Source organism: Haplochromis burtoni, unplaced genomic scaffold (assembly GCF_018398535.1).
Source record: "Haplochromis burtoni strain Fernald_Lab_line unplaced genomic scaffold, NCSU_Asbu1 Contig_72, whole genome shotgun sequence".
Lineage (NCBI taxonomy): Eukaryota > Metazoa > Chordata > Actinopteri > Cichliformes > Cichlidae > Haplochromis > Haplochromis burtoni.
In genome coordinates this window covers 558,926-582,996 of record NW_024582433.1, presented here as the reverse complement: position 1 = coordinate 582,996, position 24,071 = coordinate 558,926, and the positions used below count along the sequence as shown (strand labels likewise).

General features: G+C 41.4%; 2 protein-coding genes across 3 annotated transcripts in view; one reads left to right on the top strand and one right to left on the bottom strand.

Moving 5' to 3' along the window:
- Positions 1–9,987, top strand: part of ric1 (RIC1 homolog, RAB6A GEF complex partner 1) — a 51,979-nt gene extending 41,992 nt beyond the window's left edge. For both annotated transcript variants that reach the window (XM_014339805.2, XM_014339804.2), the window contains exon 27: positions 692–9,987. In XM_014339805.2, the coding sequence (XP_014195291.1) occupies positions 692–1,007 (316 nt within the window). In that variant the 3' untranslated portion in view covers positions 1,008–9,987. The remainder of the gene's footprint in view (positions 1–691) is intronic.
- On the bottom strand, positions 6,046–22,440 carry LOC102304424 (endoplasmic reticulum metallopeptidase 1). Its single transcript, XM_005941541.3, has 15 exons — positions 22,025–22,440; positions 19,808–20,112; positions 18,088–18,215; positions 17,857–17,962; positions 17,366–17,512; positions 16,809–16,901; positions 14,208–14,420; positions 13,656–13,876; positions 11,339–11,513; positions 10,311–10,501; positions 9,835–9,987; positions 8,750–8,952; positions 8,542–8,657; positions 8,143–8,306; positions 6,046–7,198 (listed from the first exon to the last, which is right to left on the bottom strand). The coding sequence occupies exons 1-15, from the start codon at positions 22,297–22,299 to the stop codon at positions 7,022–7,024; spliced, it is 2,667 nt and encodes an 888-aa protein (XP_005941603.1). The 5' UTR covers positions 22,300–22,440; the 3' UTR covers positions 6,046–7,021.
- Between the last annotated feature and the right edge of the window lie 1,631 nt (positions 22,441–24,071).

Sequence of the window (24,071 nt, the reverse complement as noted above, 5' to 3'; positions counted from 1 at the left end):
CTACGGTTGTAGCCACAGCTGCCCTGGGGCAGACTAACAGAAGCCAGGCTGCCATATCGCGCCATCGGCCCCTCTGGCCAACACCAGTAGGCGGTAGGGTAAAGTGTCTTGCCCAGGGACACAACGACCAGGACAGAGAGCCCGGGGATCGAACCGGCGACCTTCCGGTTACAGATACGCTTCCCAACCCCCTGAGCCACGGTACTCCAGCTTCCTCCCACAGTCCAAAGACATGCACTTTGTGGGGATAGGTTAATTGAAAAATCTAAATTGCCCATAGGTGTGAATGCGGGAGTGAGTGCGACTGGTTGTTTTTCCCTGTGTGTTGGCCCTGCGACAGACTGGCGACCTGTCCAGGGCGTACCCTGCCTCTCGCCCTATGACAGCTGGGATAAGGATAAGCGGATGCGAATGCGTGGATGGATATTACGCAATAAATACAAACCACACCTTCCAGCAGTACCATCAGTCCTAATACACTAGTATAGAGCCGATACCAGTGCCGGCGTTGTTATCGATCCTGTTATCAAAAGTCACGATCAGTAGCAATCAGATACCGATACCAGTATTGATAACTATGCTATCAGTATTTGGATTGACCTATCCAACTCTACTGATGGATATAACAACTCGTATAGAGAGATTTCTTTACCTTTTTTATTACAATAAATGTTTTGTCTTCTTCCCGTAGCCTGGGTTACAAACCATTCCTCAGCCTGATCCAGCCGCAGCTGCAGCGGCTGATGGAGTCGACGTCGGAGCAGGTGCAGCCTGAAGCCTTCCAGCCTGCTACCCAATGCTCCAAGCTCAGTGGCTCTGAAGGTCTGGGAGGAGCCGCGGTACCTCGGGCAGAAGACAGCAGAGGAGTGGTGACCCCGCTGGGCCTGGCCCTGCCCTCTCTCGAACCCGCAGGAGTTTTCCCCCGTCCCCCATCTGAGGACTGTCCTCCCGAACAAACGGAGGAGCAGGGGGAGGAGGAGGGAACCTACGACTGCACCTTGTCCTGAAGCCTCTTCTGGACTTTTTAACCTGTGAACCCTTCAAGGGCCGGAGTGGAGAAAGCTGCAGCATTGGCTGACTGGAAAAAGACTTCATTTGTGTGAGCGAGCGTGTGCGTGCCTGCGTTTGTGCGCCTCTTTGTCGGTTCCTACTTCAGTCAGTATTACCCACTCTTTAGATCGCTATCAGCCCGACAGGCACAAAGACATCACAGCACAAACTGTTCCTTTTTAACAGAGCTCATTTCAGCAGATTGTGCTGGTAGATTAGAGAGGAGGGTTACTCATGTCAGTTGTTTTCCACTTGTGTTGTTTTGGAAGCTGTAGAGCAGCACGCGAAAGCTTGGGTAGAGCGATAGAATCAGTTCGAAGGGTCTGTTCTGATCTTTGCGCTAACCGCGGAGCATAACGTAGAACAAAGAAAAAGCTCGAGAACCTTTTACGGGACTCGCTGAAGTGCGTCTGAGCCTACAGTACGTGAAGCGTGCCGTTCTGTCTGTGTGCACAAGAGGTGTTTCATACTTTCATACCTCAGTATAATTTTAAAATATTTTGTGATACCTTTTTTCTATAATGTAACAGTGTACAGGATGACATTATTTTTCTATCCCTCTGCAGTCACCCTGTGACCAAAAAAAAGAAAAAACACCCTCAGCAGATGATTCTGTGTGATTCTTTAAAACAGTTGAATTTAAGGTTTCTAAGAAAATGATCTGTGAGTAGAATCCCACTGTTCTGAGTGCAGACTAGTTTCTTACCATTGATCAGCACCTCGCCCGCCCGCTGCCCACCCCCTCCCTAGTGATGCTAAAGTACAGAATCAGCTGCCTCGCCCTTCCCCGTGTGGGTTTTCACACAAAGCAAAGCAGATCTGTGTTGATCGTTCTCAACACTTCCTGCGCTGAACAAAAAAAATAATAAAATAAAATCACAAGATGCTCTTTTTTTTTTTAAATTCAAAAAAGGCTTTGTTTCCCATCACGCGAAAGGCACATCATTAGTGAGTTTTTAAAAGCCATCAGGTGGATCGTTGGCTTGTCAGCAGTGTTAGGAGCGACGCGTTAGTATTGTTTTAGTTTGAGGGATTGATTGTTGTGCAATAGATAAGTCGCCGTGTGGTTTTTGACCCTCACCCTCTCGCAGTTCGTCCGGACCACCCGCGAGACGAGCGGGAGGCCGATCGCCGTGTTCTCGTGCTTCCGAGTGGAAATCTGAACGCGTGTGCAGGGCCGTGTTCACACCATGTTGACATGATTGGTGACTCTGATCACGTGGAAATGATTTTTATCATATTAGTCCTCGTCATTACTATTATTTATTGGGATTATTAGCTGAGAGATCATTCCTGCTTTGTTTTTAATGACTGATAACAAAACTCCTTCTCCCTCCTCTTTAGTTATCAAAGTCATGCATTGGCTCAACTACAAGCACTAAAAGAAAAACAATGAGTCAGTATTATATTGTGCAATGTATTGAAATGTTACTCAGCTTTATTTTTTTTATGCTTACTACTGCTTTTGTGTTTGTTTTTTCTTTCATTCCCCCCCAGCTGTGCGCTTCTCATCCTAGACCAAAATGATAAGTTATAGTTGGGTGTGTTTATCTGTTTAGATTCTTGAATGGTTTCTCTTCTACGAGCTGCCCGTCACTATACACAAAAAGGTTGAGACGGCCCGAGCGGCTCTGTATCGTCTACTTCGACCCTCCTTCCGCTCTGAACAAGCCTACAGCTCCACTACAAGCTTTACTTGAACACGGACACTTGATGAACCAAAGACTTTACGTCCAGAGGCCTTCTGTTTTAACCCCGTTGCTTCGATTTGAACGTTCAAGTCCTCATGCAGAGGGAGGAGAATCTCACTCGCGCACATCCCAGCCCTCTCATCAGAAACATCATCGCTCAAAACTAATGCTGACGGTATGCGAGACAATTTCCTACGGAAATGAATATTTCAGCTCTTTTATGGTTTCCTTCTCGGTGAGGGAGGAGTGTCGTTCGCTCGCTCAGTAAAACGTGGACAGCAGCTCCCTCCCACCCGTGTACAGTTTAAAAGTATTGCTCGTTTCCTCAGAGTCGAGATTTATTTCTGGGGCAGCAGACATCCTCAATGCAGTGTAAAGATACTCTCTTGTACATTCGCCTTTTCTACTTATATTTGGTTTTCTACTTCATTTTCCCCCCCTTGTACATATAGACCAATAAATTATTTTTAAAAGGTTTGTCTGCCTCTTTGACCTCCTTATTTTTAAAGCAACGCAGCAGCTGCAGACAAAGCAGCAACGTGTGTGTGTGTTTGGCTTTAAATACTCTAGAAAAGAGCTCTTATATTAATGTTTGACACCAGAAAAAAACAGAGTTAACTGACATATTAACATCACACGGGGGAATCTGCTGGCTTTAAATTGACTGTTTTGTTAAATTCACGTTTAAAAGACTGTTCTGGGTTTTATTCTTCGAGCTGTGGTGCCCTTGCAGTGTTTATATTAAAACATAACTGATATCTGTACATGCAGTTTTGAAGTAAGATCAGCAAGCAGGAGTGGTTGCATTTCCTCTGCCTGTAGAAAGAGAGCAGAGTTATTTTACTTATGCAAAAATTCTCATGGCCAAAATGTAATTTTTAGTTAAACAAGTGTCAAATGGTTGCCATGTCAGGGTCAGCTGTAATAGAACGGCAGGGATTTTGTTTGTATTGGTGATATACTTTACAGGCAGAAAATGGACATATTCACTCGACTTAAAGTGACACTGATTGGTCAGTAGCCAGTTACCATGCCGATGTATCAAAGAAAAAACAGGCTTAACCCTGAAGTTACCTGGGTGAACATGAAACCCCGCCTCACCATGTAGCTGATATAGCTGATGATGTTAGTGTCCACGTCTGAAGAAGTGACACTTGCCAAGATTAAACGTAAGAAGCTTTTTAATTGCTGTACAAGTGTTAAATTAATTCAAACTTTTTGCATAATGTGAAATCATCCCGTAAATTGAATACATGGATACCCTGTTAACCAGACCCAATAATCCAAAGCTCAACAGTCAACAGTTCCAACTAAGAAAACAAAACTTCAAGGAAGAAGGTTAACGGTTATGTGACGGTCGTTAGAAAGAAAGAAAAAAAATCTGTCTTGTTAGAAATCAACTCTAAGAACAAAACTAGCAGTTACAGATGTGGATGAAAGGTCAATTTAAAGAAAGAAAAACCCCAAAACTTCAAATGTAATATTTTTAGATATCACATTAAGATATTTAAAAGTATCCCACAGTTAAAGAACGTATTTCTTGACTTGATATGGACTTCTAGACTGTTATGTGTGAAGAAGATAAAGTCCAAAATCTGAACTCACGCTCAACAAAAACGTTCAGTGCAGTGCCCGTCAGCCTCTCAGCCTACACTAGTTCACACTAACACAGTAACGCATAGTAAATTCAAATCACTCACATCTGAAAAGGAGTGTGTATGAAGCTCTCGAACACTGGGAGTAACAGCAGTGTAGGGTGAGCCATTTCTCAGCCTTTCCCCGCTCTGCCCCTCTATTACAGCAGTACCTGCTCGGGACAAAATGAGACTTTTTACTGGTCTTAGTAAAGAAAAAAAAAATCCATCTTTCAGTCTGGAGCAGCAGGATCAAGTACAGAGTCGGCCGTCAGTGGACAGATCAGAAAAGACTGGACTTTTTTTTTTCCTCCCAGGTTTTAGTGCCGCACTCAAACTGCAGACACCCGAAACGTGAACACGGGTGAGGTGATGAACGTTATCATGAGGTAAATGGCAAAACAACCGAAATGTATATAGGCATGGTACTTTAGTGAGAGCAAAAACTACATCACCACCAAGCAAAAATCTAATTTGTTTAAATCTTTGTCCTTTTGAAGGAGCACTGAGGTCTCACTGATCTTTGCAGGAATCAGCTGATGAGGTGAAAAAGTCCAAGCAGGCGCTTTCGCCTGCATCACACGGGCTTCCTCAGCAGGTGGAGTCGAAGCGCTTCAAGTGCCTGTCGTCAAAGTTAAGACTGAAATTTTTTTTCATTGCTATGAAACCAGTAAAAAGAAGTATCCTTTATCATTTGATCTGACCCGTGAGGCGACACGAACACAAACTCCACTCACGTGCTGAGATATAACTCCAGAATAGCTACAGAGTGGCTCAATATGAATTTTATGACTTTAAAATAGTTTGACTTTCAAAAAAAGAGCACAGTGGGACAATCTGCTGAAGGCTGTGATGGATGTTAACAATCCACGGGCATGAAAACGCTTTGCACTGTGGCACTTGATAGCTTTTAAGACCACGGAGATGTTTGTGTCCACAACAGTAAACGTTTTGTGCGTCTTTGGAAGCAAAACTTTAAGGCCTCCTTTCATTGTGATTTCTCGTTTTGTGGCAAACAGACAACATGGTTCACGGTGACACCTCGCTAGGTAGACTCGAGGCAGACGAAAGACTTGATTCATTAGTCAACAACCCGATTCCACCTTTGACTCCTTTAAAGAGGAGTCAAACCTGGGGACGCAGGGAAGTCAGACTTTCTGAAAACACAGATATGGACATCTGTAAATGGATGAAGCCCACAGATAAGCATGGTGACACTTTATAAACCATTTAAATAATCTCTCTTTTCAACATTAGTTAACTTTTGTTAGCTAAATCTCCTCTAAAGCTTTCCCACAGTAACATTCAATCTGAAACTGTTATCTCGGTGTTGAGTTTGATCAGTCCGGAGGTAGTGGTAGTACCATGTGAAGCTGACTGTGGATGTGAGCTACAGAAAAAACAACAGCACAAATAAAACTGAGCCCTCTCCAGCAGCTGATTTTACATTCAAGAAAGGGAAAATCAAAAAGTGGGAATAAAAGCCAATCCCAGATTCCCGAGGTTTTCAGACGCCTTATATTGTCTGACCCACGACCCGGGAAGGCATTTCTTTTGCTTACAGATGCAATAAACAAAAGCAGAGGATCCCATTTGAAAATCAATGAAGCAAAAGATTTGTTAAAGTCACTGCTGGAGACAGCTGGAAGCATAGTCAAGTTTTCCTTTCCCCCCCCCCCCTGCTCTTAAAAAAGAAGAAGAAAAAAAAAGTGCCGTTATTACTACAGTAGGAACAAATATGAAACGGATGCAAAGGTACACCCCCCTGTGGACTGGGGGGGGGTAATCCTGAACAATCTTAAACCCTAAAACAAAATTAAACTGCATAAACACATCAAGTGAAATTACACTGCCCTCCGGATTTAACCACCACTTCCAGAACAGCTTGAATTCAGACATCTGTTTTCATTTAACAGTTTTCTGTCTGCACGCCATGTCCTCCGACAGTTTAAGCAGGCGTTACATTCCTCGTTAAAACGCGTGGCTTCAAAAATTAAAAAAAATAAAAATGAGTGGTCTTAGTAAAGAAGGGCAAGTCAGTAAATCAAACTATTAAAACAAGTGCAGGTTAATGACAAGTGACTTTCAAAGTATCCGGTTAAATTCAGAGGAGGAGAGAACAGGTTGAACTCATCCATCATGTGTTATTGCACCCTGCGATGCACAGCGCGGTTGGTAGACACATTTAATATGACAACGTTCAGAGTGGTTTTGCTGATAAAGAGCAGTGGAGGTAGCCGTGCGGTGTTAGTTGTTCGGGAGGAACACTGGCGTTAGTGAGGAAGAGCGAGGGTGGATGTGAGCGAAAGGAAAAGCGAGTTACAGCAAGTAAAGCAAAAGGCACGATCGAACAAGTAGAGAACAGAAGAAAAAAAAAAAACTAACCCCTTCCTTTCACTAAGCCGGGAGTGAGCACAGCACCAAGCATCTCTCCTTGGTTAACTACAGTGCCTATTGACACAGTGGTGGGGGTCTCTCAGGCTGGCTGGGGTGGAGCTCGCATGTGTTGTGTGTGTTACAGTTTGAGTGAAAAGGCAGTGGGGTCACTCCTCTGTATTCTTCCTTGTAATCTCTTCTACATCTGTCTTGTGGAGCCCTGTAGGCCAAAGCTCTCCTCTGCAGCAGCCTCGTGGATGTGTGACATCCTCAGTATCGGTACATGTCATAGGTACTGACCCAGGAAGAGGGAAAAGCCCACGTAGGGAACCTGTGAAGCATTTCCTCCAACCGAGCAGTCCTCTGGTCTTTCCCAAAGAAATAGTGGGAGGAGATGGCGACTGAGACGATCCCCTCGGGGCCAGATGGGTCAGGGTCTGCGGGAGGCTGACAAACAGAGGGACAGAAATAAAACAGCAGAAGAACCAAATAAGATTAGCAATGTCTTAAGTCTGATTATGCTGCATGAGGAGTTTGTCTGAGCCACGAGGGGTTACGTGCAGCATTCATTGCAAATCGTGGCTCAGTCCCACTCATTTTAAAACATGGGCCACATGCAGCCGACTTTGATCTTAAGCAAGCGGAATCAGTGAAGCTGATCAGTAAAGCAGGGGAGCTCGTTATAGCTGCAAAAGTAAAACTGATGAAAACATAGTTCAAAGTCCAAAATTCTACATTTTTCTGATTCTGGCCCCCAGGCCTTATGTTTGGCCGTAATAATAGGACAAAAACCTCGTGACTTGGAAAAATCTGTGGTTTCCCAGCAGTGTTTTTCACTTTCAGCAAACAACTGCAAGTAGTGGGGTGACCAGCTTCAGATGGCAACTGCACAGGTTGTCTCCAAATAATCATGGGTCTCACTGCTGGACTGACTGCAGTCACTCAGGTTTACAAATAATTACCATCGAATTTATAAATGAAGACAAATTGACAACATGTTGCAATTAAACAGTTAGTCATCTGTGACAAATTTATTTGCAATCCTGGGATTGACTCAACTGGTTATATTGTGCTTGTATTAAACTTTATTAAAAATAAAGTTTCCAGTCATGTGTTATTTTGCACTCAAATTGCCATCCTGCAGCAACTATTTGTGGAGACATTTCTGTGTCAAATCCATGTGGCTGTGGTTGGACTCTGAATCTAACAAGTTAATGTGAATTCCTGTGTGTGTAGATGGCAACAGGTACATGATATTTGCCTGTTTATCACAGTTAATTACTGTAATTTGCAAAACTATTGCAGGTAATTTTCGGTACAGACTGCTTGATGCGCCAAAGTCACTATGAAGATGGAAATAGGAAATGTAAATAAGAAGAAAAGGTCAGTACCTGTATTTCAAACCAGAAGGTCCATGTGGGGGCGTCAAGGCCATGTGAATAGAAGATAAAATATTCTCCGCTCAGGTCAAATCGAGGCGTCCCGTCACCGAAGGACCAGGTAGAGAGGCTGGCTCCTCGATGAGGCATTAGATACAAAGACATGTGGCTCGGGCCTGCATGAGACAGGAAGGTCAAGGGTGAAACACAAAGTGATACCTACAGCTACAAATCAACGCACAACACTCTCACATTCTTCACACATCCTGCACATGTGATCACATGCTCTTTAAAAATGGTCATCAATTTTCTGATTTACACCTGGTCCATGTTTTGGGTTTGCTCCTTCTGCTATCACTTGGTACTTCTTTAGATCCCCAAAATCTTAACCCTCTATTAGCTGCTCCTGACCTTTCACACTGAATGTCATCTTGATCGTTCCCCAGCTCGTCTCTTCTTTGGACAGCAGGCTGAACTCCACCGGAGAGCTCGGAGACACTTCCGGAGCGGGGAGGTACCAGTTCTTCCTGCAAACACACGGGAGCACTTGTGAAGTTCAAAGCATGACTGAAACAAGCATTTATTATGACACCAGAGGCATCAAAGCTACAAGGCTGACCTGCTGAGGAACTTGACAGGCAGGAACCAGGGATAACCACAGAAAGGTCGGTCCTCTCTGCAGCGGGTCCGAACCGTTTCGTTGATCTCGGGGATGTGGGGTGTGATGTGCTGCATGCCCGTGTAGTCAAAGCTGTTTATCCACAGACCTGAGTCTCGGCTCTCCACTTCTCCCTGGAGATTGTGGAAGGTCCGTGTTGTATGCTGCAGGGAGAGTAACAGGAAAAGAAAAACAACGAAGTTCTTTGATGTTAACATGTTCTCTTTTCTTTCACGTGCTTTGTGCTACATCTGTTTAGCTGGAATGACTCAATGTAAATTACATACGTGAGCACATCAAGGAGGGAAATATAATAATAAAAGATGACAGAATTATTTTCATGTTTAAGAAACACAATTTAACACGTCAAGAACACTCGAGGAGTTGGGCTCCTCGAGACTGTTTACAACTCGAAGGATTTACACCGAGGTGCAAACGGGCAGGTTGCACTCAAGAACAGGAAGGCCAGATTAGACTGTCATACAAGATCTAAAAGAGGCTGCACAGTTCTGGAAAAATTATTGGGACAGATGAAACCAAAATGAACATGTGCCGGAATGAATAGCGGAGAATATTATGGAGAAGAGAAACAGCTCATGATCTGAATCATACCACGTTATCATTTAACTGTGGTGGAGGTAACACTATGGCATAAGCAGGTATTGCAGCCAGTGGACATTGGTTTCTTGAGGGTGTGACTGCTGATAGAAGCAGCAGAATGAATTGTGCAGTGTACGGGACTATGAGCTCAGCTCAGATTCAGCCAAATGCTGCAAAACTGATCAGACCATACTTTAATTCAAGGGTTTCAAGCTCCTGCCACTCATTTAGAAATGTCTTCTCGCATCATTTTCATTTCAAACCGAGTCACTCAGACCTCAAACGTCATGCAATGGACAGGCCAGAGCTTTAGGTTTTGGCCGTTATGAATACATTTACTGGTTTTGACTTCTCCTTGCAGATCCAGTTTCTCTTTTTCTTACATACTGTATCTGTATCATTTTTGTGTATATTTGTGTTTTTGTGTGCATGTTATGAATTTCAACCTGCAGGAAAACTCTCTTTGGTCGCGGACTGTCTAGATCGCCCGAGTAAGGAAAGAAGAGGCCACAGGACACCAACAGGAACATGATGGTGAAGACAAACCCAAGACCTGCCATGATCCGCTTAGTGCTACGCACCAAGTAGATAAAATGCAGCTGACAAAGACATGAGCATGTGTTACTGAACAGCAGAAGGAACGGGCATTTGAAAATACAACTAAGGTGGCACAAAATACCTGATTCTCCAACACATTTTCTAAATTAAATTCACTTCTGCCAATTATACTCCATACTATACGTATATTTCCTTCTGTATCTGGTTTGAAAATAAACTCACTACTACTACCAGATTAATCAAAACAATTCTTTAGTCAAGTATATTCTGTCTAATTCAAAATGGGATTTCTCTGTTTCTTCTGCTTAATAAAAATCCTGATTTTCTTCTCACTCCTTTATATAATGTAGTGTGAAATACTCACAAAAAAGGAGGAGAGGAAGATGGTTGCCAGAGTGACTAAGGAGGCCAGCACCACCTCGGGGGGTATCTCTGTGCCACTCCGCCCCATGATGGGAGTGAAAATCTCAAACACCACCCAGATGAGAAACATGAAGTGCACATATGGCAACGCCAGGCCCAGCAGGTACAGCACGCAGTACTTCGCTGATGCTCCTGGAGAAAAAAAGAAATCTTTGTCAGGTATAACTGAGCCAGAGAGACACACACACACACTGGATTCTCGTAGCTGCCCCCAAATCCATCTTAAAGAGAAAAGCGTTTATACAGTCTTCAAAGTTTAACATCTAAACACTACAACTCAAATGTGATTCCAGTCCTGTTTTCTGCTGTGCAAGCAGAAAAAAACAACATGCTTTGCAGTGAGTTTTGCAGATTCAGTGAATGTGTGCCTTATTTCCTGCCTACAATATATTTAGAAAAACATTTCGCTGAACTCTGCTGCTGCTACTTAAGATTTGTCTGTTGCTGCATGATCCATCCATCATATTGTTACTATTTATCCAGCGACTTAATCATTAAGGATCCAATCCGGAACCCTTTTGATCACTTGGGGGCAAAAAAACAACAACAACAAAAAACACCTCTTTGATACATATCTATCTTTTGTGTGTATTTTTCAAAAGACATAAGATAGTCTGACAAGAACTTTAAGCATACACAGGCCTTTGGTCAAGAGCACAATAGGAGCTAGAAAGGAAAAGGGTTCACCTTTATTTCATGCAGTTACTTGGAGTTACTTTGACTATTTCTGTGATAACACAATCGTCTAAAATAGCCTGATAAGATTAGAGTACAATGAGAGGATGCTAGCTTCATCTTACTGCTAAGAGAGCTTATAAAGAGCAGGTATGAGCATATACATAATTTACTCTTGTGACTCTAGAAAAAGTATTAATAATTAACCAACCGTCCTTACTTTCAACAGTTTTTAGTACCCTGTGCTTCATTCAATCATGGTAAACAAGGTCGACTTTGAGATCAAGTCTTTACCTCTGTGTTTGAATTCTTTTGCCAGCAGCAGTCTGGTGGCCAGGGGGAAAGCCACCATTAGCATGGGCGCGTAGGCCGAACACAGGCCATGTTGGGTCAACCACACCAGGCTGCAGCACCACAGCAGCAAGCTCACGTCAAAGTAAAGGTCACCCAGCTCTACCAGGCGGACGCCCTGTGAGGAAAACAAAAGCTCAACATACAGGAAATGTGCAGGGGAAGGTGTGTGATGCTTTGACAGATGAGGATTTAACCTGTAAGTATGAAAATCTAATTGTTGTTTTGCAAAACAACCACGACAACAGCAAAACAAATACAGAGAAGTTCATCATACTAATCAGAACTTTTGGGGGGATATCAGTAACAAATTAATGTCACTAATATACTCACCTGCCCCATAGATTAGGCATAACAATCAATGGATTCATTTAAAAGTGTCAAACTTTCAAACTGCAAACAACTGACTGCCGAGGCTTTTGGTCTGCTGTCAAGTTTCAGTTCACACGATTTAATGGTGAAATAGTACATAGAGGTTCTTATTTGGGTGAAATGTGAGTGCTGGGCTCTTCTTACATAAACTGCAAATAAGATCATCAACTCATCTATGTGGATAAAAAACAAGAACTAACTTCCACGGCTTTATCCCGAAATCACAACTGTAAACTAAAAGGAGGATAAAACAACTTAAGAAAATGACAATCACTACAACTATAACTTGTATAAGTTTAATTTGAGGACTAATAATTTCTTTACTCTCTGTCCTTGGAGCAAGACATTTTTCTTGCAGAATATACCATTCAGGATTAGAGTAAGGAAACATGCCGTTCTCTCAATAGTCATGTTGTTTCACTGAAGCGTTATGTAATCTGGGACAAAGGTTAGTCTGTGTCCTTACTGGAAATTGGCCATGATAAGCTGCAGTTCACATTGTGGTAAGCTGAGGCTCCAGATCTAAATCAATTCAGTGCAGCTCTTTCAGCTTTAAATTAGTGCTCGTATTTTATAAATGTCACACATACAATACGCCCATTCAATTTCAACCATCTGTTTCTACAAAGTATTCAACGACTTACCAAAGAAACCTATAACACTCTCTTTTAAAGCATGTGAGAAATGGATTTTGCTTTTATGACAGAGGTGCTAACATCTAAGAGCTGAATGAAAGCCTATTGAAAACCACAGTGAGAGAGATCAAATCTGGTAAATGTACATGTGAGGCACAAAGGACAGTCTGTCTCACATTTCTACAGTTTTATAACCACACACAGGCGACTGTCAGCAGTTTACCGAGTCATCATGACGCATCAGTCACAGTGAAATACTGTAATATCCACTTTACTACAATCAGAAAACAATCAATAAGAATAATTTAAGACCGATTTGAACTCTACAATCACCGTCCAATTTTTAGGTAGACTTTGCTAGGACTGGGTTAGACCCTTTTCTCTTAATTCTTTGTAGAACAAATTGAACAATGTGCTGGAAACACAGATTTTGGTCCATACTGACATGACAGCATCACACAGTTGCTGCAGATTAGTCAGCCTTTCATCCATAATGTCAATCTCCCATTCCACCATACCCCGCATGTGCTCAGTTGGTACTAAGGAGCACATAGTGTGCCAATAAAATATACTCCAGACAATTTCACTGCCACCTGCCTGAAATGTTCATCCAAGACTAGATGGATGCTTTCATACCAAATTCAAACTCTACTATCTGAAAGTTACATGGGAAATTTAGGCTAATCAGCCTATTCAACATTTTTTCCAACCTTCTGCTGTCCAGTTTTGAACTGTAGCCTCAGTTTTCTGTTCTAAACTGAGAGGAGTGACTTCTGACCATTCTCTCTAAACTCTGGAGATCCCAGTAGATCAGACTGCCGGCAACTGTGCCACATCCAAGGTCACATAAATCACCCTTCTTCCCCATTCTGAGGCTCACTTTGAACATTAGCATGTTGTCTGCAATATGGTTGGCTGATTAGACATTTGCCTTAATAAGCAGTTGAACAGGTGCAACTAACAAATTTAAAGAATAAAGATACTTTTTCCAACTTTAACACAACAAATAGTCCAAAATTTGTCTGTGACAATTCATTTTTCCTATTCATCAAATATAAGTGGGTTTTAGAAAGAAGCCACATCTTTGACAGTGATGCATAAAGTCACTTTTACCATACAATCAGACAATGCTCCTAAAAGGTTTAACAGTACATTTCACATTCAGTGTTACTGCTACTGTTAATCATGCCCGGCCACTCGGTCTCTGCTTGAAATTTACTGGAAGCTCTATATTTAAAACTCCACTCACTCACCCCGTAGTACAGGTTCTTGGCCAGTGTGTGTATAAGTATCATCTTGCCAGTGGCTGCAGCTCCATACAGGCAGACTGAGGCATAGAAGTGGTTGTACCAAAACATGGAGCGGCCCAACAGAGTGACAAGCAGGGCCACAATCAGCACCGACAACAGGGTGACAAACCAGCTGAGCAATGCTACACCTGTGGCGCAGGCCAGGTCTCGAACATAGCGCCCACCTTGGAGACACAGAGACAAGTGACCAATTAAGCCAATAACTTAGGATTTTACCAATTTATTCTGCAGATCCACAAGAGCTCATCAAAGCTATTTGTTCTAAATATTAAAACTGCAACATATCATTAAAATATACGCAGCTTGGGGCCATTAATGCAAATGAATGAAAGCATTTCATGTTCATTACTTTTCTGGTAAGTGATGTAACCCTAAACCTTAACGATCAATTTCTTAGAAAATGACCTCTTCAAGGACTACCTTGCCCCCTAGTCAGAATCCTTGATTTAAAGACCAATCAGTAACAAGGATTAAGTGCAGGAAATGGTGACCTACCTCCATGGCCAGGCATTGAGGCTTTCTTGGCCAGGTAGAGGAACGTAGCTGTGGCCACCATGTAGTTGAGGATAGTGCCAACACGAGCTGGGTAAGCTACCACAATTACACCTAGCAGGTCAAAAAACACCATATTGCCATGGCGGTACTCTGAGGAATCAGCCAACTTTTCTGACATTGCCAGATACTTCAGAACGGCCAGGATGTTGTCACCTGAAAACAGGACGTAAATATGGAGTTAAAGACAGTCAAAGCTTCAGTGCATTTACTCCATAAAGAACAGTGTGCATCATCTGGGCAGCCTGCCATATACAATCAAGTTATCCAGACAGTAAATGACAACAGAATAAGAGGAACTGGGAGGTTTAGTCAATAGAGGTTTAGAGTTTCCACCACTTGTGATTTTATCCTACATACGGGAAAATAAACAGATTATATGACTGAATATGAAAGTGATAACCTCATATGACTAAAAGGATCATCCTTTACAGAGCTGACATGTCACATGCATTACACCAGTTACTGTTGACTGAGCAGAAAAGGCTACACAGAGGGTGGCCTGTTAAATGGCACTATATTGGTAAATTACAGCCCCCAACACATGCAGATGACTACTGCGACCTCTTACACAAACAATAATATTGTTTATTAAACACACATATACTGTTTTACTCACAGAAGAGTTTTTCCCCCCATGACAGGACATGTAAGAGAGGATGATAGGATCTGACAGATAAGGACAGTACTCAGTGGTGTGTGTGTGTGTGTGTGTGTGTGTGTGTGTGTGTGTGTGTGTGTGTGTGTGTGTGTGTGTGTGTACAAATCTTATTTACAGCTGTACACAAGTTGACGGGGCACCAAGGGCTTTCTGTTTAAATTGACTCCAAATATGAAGTTCAGCTCAGATCAGAAATCTGATTACAGGAAGGAACAGCAAGAGCGAGCTATACAGTGGATATAAAAAAATACTGCCAGCGCTACCCATCAGCCTCGTAGTAGATACACCTATGGTATCAATTTAAAAATCCTGTTGCCTTATGAGCACAGCCTTAAACTAAGACTTTATTGAAGCACCTTTTGATTTTATCACAGCATACCATTTGTCAACATGGCATGTCTTGACTTGGGAACAGTTGCCTATGCTTCCTTGCAAACACACTCCAAATGTGTCAGATCTGAGTTGTTCTACACAGCCCTCTTCAGGTCACCCCACAAATATTCTACTGAAAACCTAAAAAAACCCAAACTTTAATTTGCTTCTGTTGAATCCATTATTTTGTTGATTTGGATGTATGCTTGTCCCTCCACCTTTACGAAAGCCCCAGTTCAATCTGGAATGGCCCAACAAGAGTCCAGATGTAAATCCTTAAAAATGTGTGGGATGACCTGAAGGGAGCTGTGCACAAGTGCTACCAGATAGATTTGCAGCACTTGTCTGAGGAAGAGTGGGCAAATCAAGTCAAGATGTGCCATGCTACCCAAATCTCCCCTTGTGGACAATTAAAGGATTATTCTATTCTTTTAGTAGAGTCCTACTCAGGAATACTGAATGCACTCATTTTCACAGGTTGTAGGTCACATAAAAAGCGGGAAACGTTTTGAAATGACTCACTGTCGTCCCGTATTTTAACATCACAAAAACTTGGCATTTTTACAGGGGTGTGTAAACTTGTTTTCAATCCACTGCAGCAAAACAAAAAAACAAAAACAGTTTTGTTTTTTTTCCTCTGTACTACACTACCTCCATATCTGCACAGTTAATGGCACAAAAACACAAGGCAAGACAAAGCTCCATTGTTCTTCCGCCTGGTAGCTTTGCTGTGGCCAAAACAACACTGCACAATCAAGATTTTGTACAAAGTTCACTGCTTGCAATTTGCTCACATCTTTCTATTTTCTGTTTCTATCACAAAGCCAACACTGATGGTAATGATAAGATCCATTTTATAAACATGGCAACATGCTCTTTTTAGAAAAACATTTCACATATAATCTCTACAAGAGATCCACGCTGCGTTTGCTTTTAACAAAAGTGAATCGCTTGCTCCGCTTAGACCAAACCGAGAGACATAGATTTTTACGCAGAGGCCAAAGGGTGTATTCATCACAAGCTTCAAAAGAGCAGAACTGCTGATAGATCCTCGCCTTCCGTGCTGTGTCCTACTCTCCACCTTACAGCACTTTTCTGCCCTCTTCTTTACAGACTAAAAATACCTTCTGCCTCCATCTGAAATCTCACTTTCTCTCTCTAATAATTCATGCCTTTCATGGGGAGTTGCTGCACACAGAAGAACAGAAGGGTGATGTCCAGTAGTTGCCAACTGATGCCAAGGTTTTTAGTGCTGTCTGACTGGATTCTCTGCTAAGCAAAGCAAAATTATTCAGCAACGCAGAAGCACAAGGGACAACAGTCTGTGACTGCCGCTGTATGTGTGCATATTTAAGTCCTCAGACAGACTGGTGGACAAAGGACAAATGCACAGCAGGTGTCTGTAACAGAAAAATGGTGCTGGAGTGACAGCTCTCACATATTTGCAATGAGTCTTGAATAAAAGCGTAATAAATATTTGAGCATGGAAGCATATGAGGTCCGCTGCTTACCCGCTCTCTGTATCGAGTCTGTTAGGATCCTGTTAGCTGTATCGTACTTGGTGTGGTAGATGAAGCCGTTTTCAATGAAAGCCAGATCAATGCCTGCAAAAAAATATATTAAACCAGAACGCCAGTAATGGAAAAGCTCATCCAATTCACAGGTTACTGTAACTTGTGAAGCACAGAAAAAAAAAGTGATACATTTCATTGTCAGTGGTTCTACTACGCAAACTAGCAAGTATTAAAATTCTCAGAGAAGTCAAGGAGGCTCGAAAACTCACATCCCAAAAATCTGATTTCAAGAAGAATAGGGATTCTTTTGAAAACTCATAACACAGGAAATATGACCTTAAGCATAATTTAGGTGAAGACCAATTGAGTGGATCATTGTGTGCAAGCTACACTAAATTCTGACCAGAGCAGCGGGTCAGGAAGCACATCCTTCCTAACATTTTTTTAAAAAAGCATAATAAAGTAATGTTTAGCTATAAACATATTCTGCAAAGAAAACTTGCATATTTTCCTTATTGGCTTCTGTTATGTAGTGTAAGAATCGGTGGACTTACCTGGGATGTTACCAAAGTCCCTAAATATGCGGAAGTCCGTATCTGAGGGAATGACACCACTCTGAAAGACCTCCTGGCCAACCACAGAGGCGAAGGGGTGTTTGGCTGCATGCACGTAGGCTTGGACCAGCCACGGGTTCTCTGGACCTTTAAGGGAGAAGAGGCTGCTGAAATATTTTAGATACCTGACAATTAGCCTTGATTCCTAAATTTTGTCATACAGATTCATCCTTTTGTAGACAAAGATATATCATCAAAGTTATTTATCCCCTCGCCTCCACCATTTTTAAACCTGCCTGCTTGTATTTTGGTATTGTAAACATTTAAGTCTCTTTAAAGTACTAAACAAAGGAACAGTAGTTAACTGCTTTAACTGGAGAACCTGCGATGCTTTTTTGCATGCATGATGGTAGGCTGCACACACAAACACCAAAAAAAGGCATCATGACAAACAAACAAGGCTAATTCCTCAAAGTAGTACGTTACAGTACCTGTCTGGAAAACAACCTCCTTGCCACCAACACCTGCAGCCTCCAAATTAATGAAGGCTCGCACCTGCTTGGCCCATGGGTGCTGGGTAATGAAACCATGACTGGCCTAAAGGAGAGCGTGGGGATCCAGAGAGACAAAGAGAGAAACAACAAAAAGAGATACAAATTAAACAAAATGACACCAATTCTCCTTACAGGCTAGTTTAACATCCCACCAAATGTTCTTTTTACCTGCAGTACATTTTCCTCTGCCCCGTTAAACAGGAAGATGACGCCGTGGTTAAGAGGAGTTGACTGGTTGGCCAGAGAATGGAGGACTTCCAGCATCACTGCACAGCTCACTGCATCATCACTGGCACCTAAGACAGAGAAACTGTCTTAGACAGAGAGCAGTGTGTCACGAATACCAATCGTGGGCTTCTAGTTTACTAAAACATTAGTGAGAGCAACAGAAATCAGTCTTAACCTGCTATTTACATCCAGAGAAATGCAATTAACATCCATCTGTCCTTACCTAGCAAAATAATGCGAGATAACAAAACACAGATGGTAGAAATAAAGCTCTAAATTATGAAGTGTAGAGAATAGGCCCTGTGTGAAGGAACATGTGACTACTTGATTACCAAAAAAAAACAAACTTCCACCACTCCTGGTGAGAGAATAAAGAAAAAGGGGCACCAATGAGACGAAAAGAAAGGAGCATGTGATACAGAAAGATTACACAGCTCAGCAGTGAAAATATACCAAAGTAAGGAAAATATGACCTGCAGATCAGAGGGGCAAACTCAGACATCATGTGCTCTGGCTTTCTACACTCAGTGAGTTCATGAGGTAGGGGTGGGGGCTTGTTCACCCTGTGTCTGCATACCATCCACATATGACAGTAGCATATTAATAGTTTTCTCTCACCATAAGACTTCAGAATGCATGCATCTGTGCAGGTTAGCTTTAAACAGGAAAAAAGTATTTTGAATTAACTTATGAGTTTCTTACCAAGTCCTGGCTGCTTTTATTCTTTGTTTTTCCATAAACAAACTTTAAGAATTCCAAGAAATCAAAGGCTTGGCAAGCACCGGGGGATGTGAAAATATATGTGTATCTTCCTGGTCCACACCTTTTGGATCAATTTCCTTTTACCAGTGTAGCTGTGTGTAACGCATATGTGTGTGTGAGAATGAGAGCTGGGAAAACATGCCTACCCACAATGCTCGAGGGTGTAGAGTTAAAAAAAAAAAAAACAACAACAAAAAAAACTGCTGAATTAAAACCAGACTAAAGCACAATGGCTGCACACTGCAATGTGCTACATATTTAAACCAAGCAGGGAAAAGAAAAGTTTACAATTCATCCTGTAGGGCCTATAAATAATGATGATTGTTGTTAAGAGTTTATGTACATCTGCGACATTATTTAATGTGTTTATAGATCAGATTCTTTATAGATATATCTGTGCCACTTTTACAATTGGGGCGGGGAGGGGGAGGGGGTGTTTAACTAAATTTTAAGTATCAAAGAAACTATTTTATGACACAGTTTTAAAACAGAGTAGAAATAAAGCTCTCATGCACATGTTCTTGCATGTAACTCAGGCGTGCAAAAGCTCCACTGCAATGACTGTTTTTTTTAACCAAATGTCACTCAAAAAAATTTAAAACACCAAGTGGTTTTCTAAATGTGTCACTCTAACTACAAATGACAGCAAATCAAGGTGATCAAAGTCAGTCTGATGAGCTCCATCCTCTGGAGACCATAAATAGTACAAAAGAGCACTTGCAGTACAACAACAGATTTAAGAAGATGTTTTTATAAAATGCACAGAATTTGCTGTTGACATGGTCTCCAGTTGTTAATTTGCAAGGTGTGAACTATAAATAAAACAAACACCACCACACTCAGGGTTTCACCCTCACGGAGGCATGTCTGTTCAAATGAGTAATTAATTTGTTTTTACCTGGACTGTTGGCCACTGTGTCAAAGTGGCAGTTGGCGAGCATGAGGTGCTGCGCGCCACCCTTGGGCTCCAGCCTAACGGCAATGTTGGTGATGTGATCATAGAAGCTAGTGAAGCCTCCGAGGAAATCAATGGAGAAGGTCCCAGTGGGACGCTGAATATCAATCGAGAGTTGATGAGGGCCTGCGGCGGTCTCGACCTGGATGTCCTTGATTTGCTTCAACAGGTATCCCACTGTCAGGACCTCATTCTCCTGGCTGCCCACAGGCCGAGGGCCAGCACTAGTAATCTGCTCCAAGTGCTGCCTAGATTGAGAGGTGAGAGAAAAGGACAAAGAGAGAAAGAAAAATAACCTGCCATGTTTACTGTGAAACATCAGTAAATCAAGGTAACTTGTCCCAACAGATCTGAGCATAGCTCATCAATTTAACAGTTCAGTCATGTAATTACAGAGTCTGATTGAATGCCACTGTGCATGTGTAGACAAAGCATCAACAAAGTTTCAAAAAACTTAAAATATATTAAATGCATGTCCTGAAGACATGAGTGAACTCACTGACATGGCCTGTAAGAGAAACAACGAGGCTTAAACTTTTGTATTAGACAGTGAACTGGCTGCTGGCTTTGCTGATTAACAAAATATTTGTACAAGTACTTTAACCCAAGTGTTGTGGGGCTAAACAAGGTTGTATATGACAAACAATGTTAGATCATACTTTACTGTAATTGTGTCTCCAAAGAGGCAGCTTTTCATAACATATATGGGGGGGGGGGGAACTGCTTTAAACCTACAAATTTAACTGTAAAAGATTACAATTTTCACCCTTCTTGTCTTGCTTTCTACTGAAAAGTGATTGAATACATGCAGAACAAGACTTGGAAACTGAACTGAGCAATCTTCAGTATTTCCTGAAGCATTGTACACAAGACATTTTTAAGGAAGCAAAACAATTGATCAAAGCTTAAGAGTGAGGTCTGGGGATTGGAGAACAGTGATATTGCCTTAGGAGGTGCTTACTCCCTTTCTTTCTCTTTAGAAGAAAACTGCTGTTTGCTTTTAGAGATACTAAAATACAGCAGTGGTTACTGATACTTAAAACAAATGAACTGTGCCTGATATCAAACCACGACCTCTAAAGTCATGTGTTGTAGTCCAGCTGTTATCCGTATAGATTAAAAACCAATCTCCTGCTCAATTTGGTTTTCTTGTAGCCAGTGTGGCACCACATGATATTTCAGAAATCTAAAGTGCTGCTTTCACTCAATTTTTCAATGACCTACTGCAAAATCTGGATTTGTGGGCGACAGACACAGAGCTCAGAGCTCTAATCAGTTCAAATGCAGCTTGTCTCACTCATTTATAGAGCAATGAGCCAAAAGATGGCAAATCCAGCTGCTCTGCACTTTCAGCAGCTCAGATGACCTCAGATTCAATGCTATAATCCCTGCAGCCCTCTGTAACGCCATGAAACTGAATGAACTTTTAATCTGAAATTTCTACACAGTCTTTTACAGGGACAGGATGTGTGATGTTTATTATGATCCCTCTTATTGTATTTGAACATTTATTCGATTTTTTTCCCTGTGTTTTATAAAATGTCAGGGTTGATAAGTAGGATAGCTCCTGATGCTTACTGTCACTGATCAATATGGTGATTTCTTCTTCTCCTCCTCCTCCTGTTTGTTAATAATGTAATCTAACAAAAGCCCTGCTCCCAAAGGTGTCTTTTCTGTCTCCCACTACAATAAGAGAACTAACTACATGTACATGCTACCGCTATGCTCACGTGCTTTAAATCCGCATTTCCTGTTTCTCAACCGGTCCTTTAAAACCCTTTGTCGCGTATTTGCATTGGAAATGCACCAAATAAAAAACTTACTGTGTGCTACCGTATATAAATAAACACCTACTTTTTTAACATCTGACGGCTTTCAGAATTAGGACTTAGACAGTAAATTTGTTATTCATCTACCCAGGGGTGGTTTTAAAAGGCTTACGGGAGGAATAATGGTTAACTACATCAGATTAGTCCTAATAGTCGCTGCACCTATCCTCTCCTGAGACTGGCACCTGTCCACTTCGCGGCTTAGGTTGAAGGTAAAGGTGGAGATGGAGCGGAACAGGCAGTGGTTTCTGGGCAGGTCTCTTTCCCAACAGAAGAAAGATTAACCGGGCCAACACCTAGAGAATAAAACTGGTCTTATCGTAAAACTCACCTGGCTCTCACTGCGTTGAACTCGCCCGTCGGTTTTCCAATGACAAGCTGCTGCAAAGACAAGTGAACGAGTGCCCACAACACCAAAATAAACACAGAGACCAGGGAAGCTGCGAGCCCTTCTCGCAGCAGGTAAAGGTTCACTTCGGGCTTCCTCTTCGGCTCACCGTTGTAGCCGTTGTTCTCGCAGCGGTCCTGGGCTCCGTTATTATCCTGAGCGACGTATTGTTGAGTCCCGAAGGGTTTTATTCTCCGGACAGTGGTGTCGCCCTCCATTTCTAAGCCAGCGGTACATCAGCTGCAAGCGTCGCTCTCGGTCTTCGCCTTTTTCTTTTTCTTTTTTTCCTCCTCTCTTCGGACGACAAACGGATCGCGCAGAGGGACAAACTTGAATGAGAGGGCGGGAGGAGGAGGGAAATCAGAAGAGATTTGTCGAAACGTTATGCAAATTAAGTTACATTTCTGTGCTTACTAGGACTTAAAAACCACATAAATATATATTTATTTATATTTGATTTAAAAACGTTTTCTTTTTTTACTGACTTCGTCCGAAAATAAGGTTTCATAAAGCTTTTATTCTCTCCTTTGAAGTTATGCTTCTACCACCTCCATCTCGGTTGTTTAAATTTCCCAGGATTCGATTAAAGATTCTCAGAGTACCATATCTTTTTCTTAAAATTACTAATATAAAAGAGATATCGGGAAAAGACAAAAAAAGGTGAATTATATAAAAAATTATAAATTATTATAAAAAAGTGTCAATTAAATACATTGTCTCTCTTATTGTAAGGGGATTACCCTTACAATAAACTACAATGGTTAACAGATTTATTAGACTATACCACCCAGAGTAAAGTTTACGTGAGAGTTGCCCTAATATTAACAGTATTGCTAATCACTAAAATCATATTTTATGTTTCTGTAATGGTTAATACACAAGTATGTACTAGATCTCTATTTAAATATTAATATTTCTATTTTATTGCTAAAATATTTTGATTGTCACCCGTGAATTTTCTAATTTTAAGATTATAAATTGAAGTTGTATACTTCATGAACAGAAAACTTTGTTTTTAGTGGTTGAAAGTTCACAACATTATGATAAAAATTCATGTTTTTGACAGGTGTTCTAATAAATTTCCTAAGTGCTGCAAATATGTTTTATAACTAAGTTCAGTGTGTGGAAATTAGGTGTGGTCATTCTTGTGTTTTGGGAGTATAGCTTCATTGTGTTTTTGAGGCTGTTATGAGGCGTGTTGTAGTGCAGATGGAACTGAAAGAAGATTCACAAACACAATTTATTTTTTTCATCTGAAAAGATACACTTGATTATGCTGTCTCACCTACTACTACTACTACCACTACAACATCAGTGGGGTCTTCTCCATGCAGCTTACAATGAACTTTTTTTTATTTCAACCTATAACAATTATCATTGAACTAAAACGAAATTTTAGAATGTTGTCGCCACCTGGTGGACAGAGGGAGCGTCGCACGAAGTCACTGAATGCCATTCTTGCCATCATGTCTTGATTGCTATAGCACAGAATGTGTTCATTTTCCAATGAAAATTGACTCATTTTGTTATATTAACTTAGATGTAATTTTCATAGATCTGATTAAACTTAGATAAAAAATGCTGTAAACCAAACCACCTAACATCTATCTAAATCTAGCAAGAAACGTATAAGCACAAGTTTAAAGGTGGTATTTTTCATGTAACCCTTCACATTATAGTCACAATAAATTAAATTAAGTAGAAAATAGAGATTAAAGACTGGCAAATATTGCTAGGAAAATGAAATGTAATTTAGGGGAAGAAGTAATCAGAAAATACAAAACTATTACATTAACTAATACAGAAACAGAAGAAATGTTTGGGGTAATTTAGGAATGATGTGATCGCATTCTTTGTGTGCACTATTGCATCTGTATTGTTTGCAATACAATACGTGATGTAAGTAAGCGTCACACCTGAGCAGACTTCCTGAAATGCTCTTATTACAATTGACTAACTTTTCAAATATACAATTCACAAGTAAGATCAT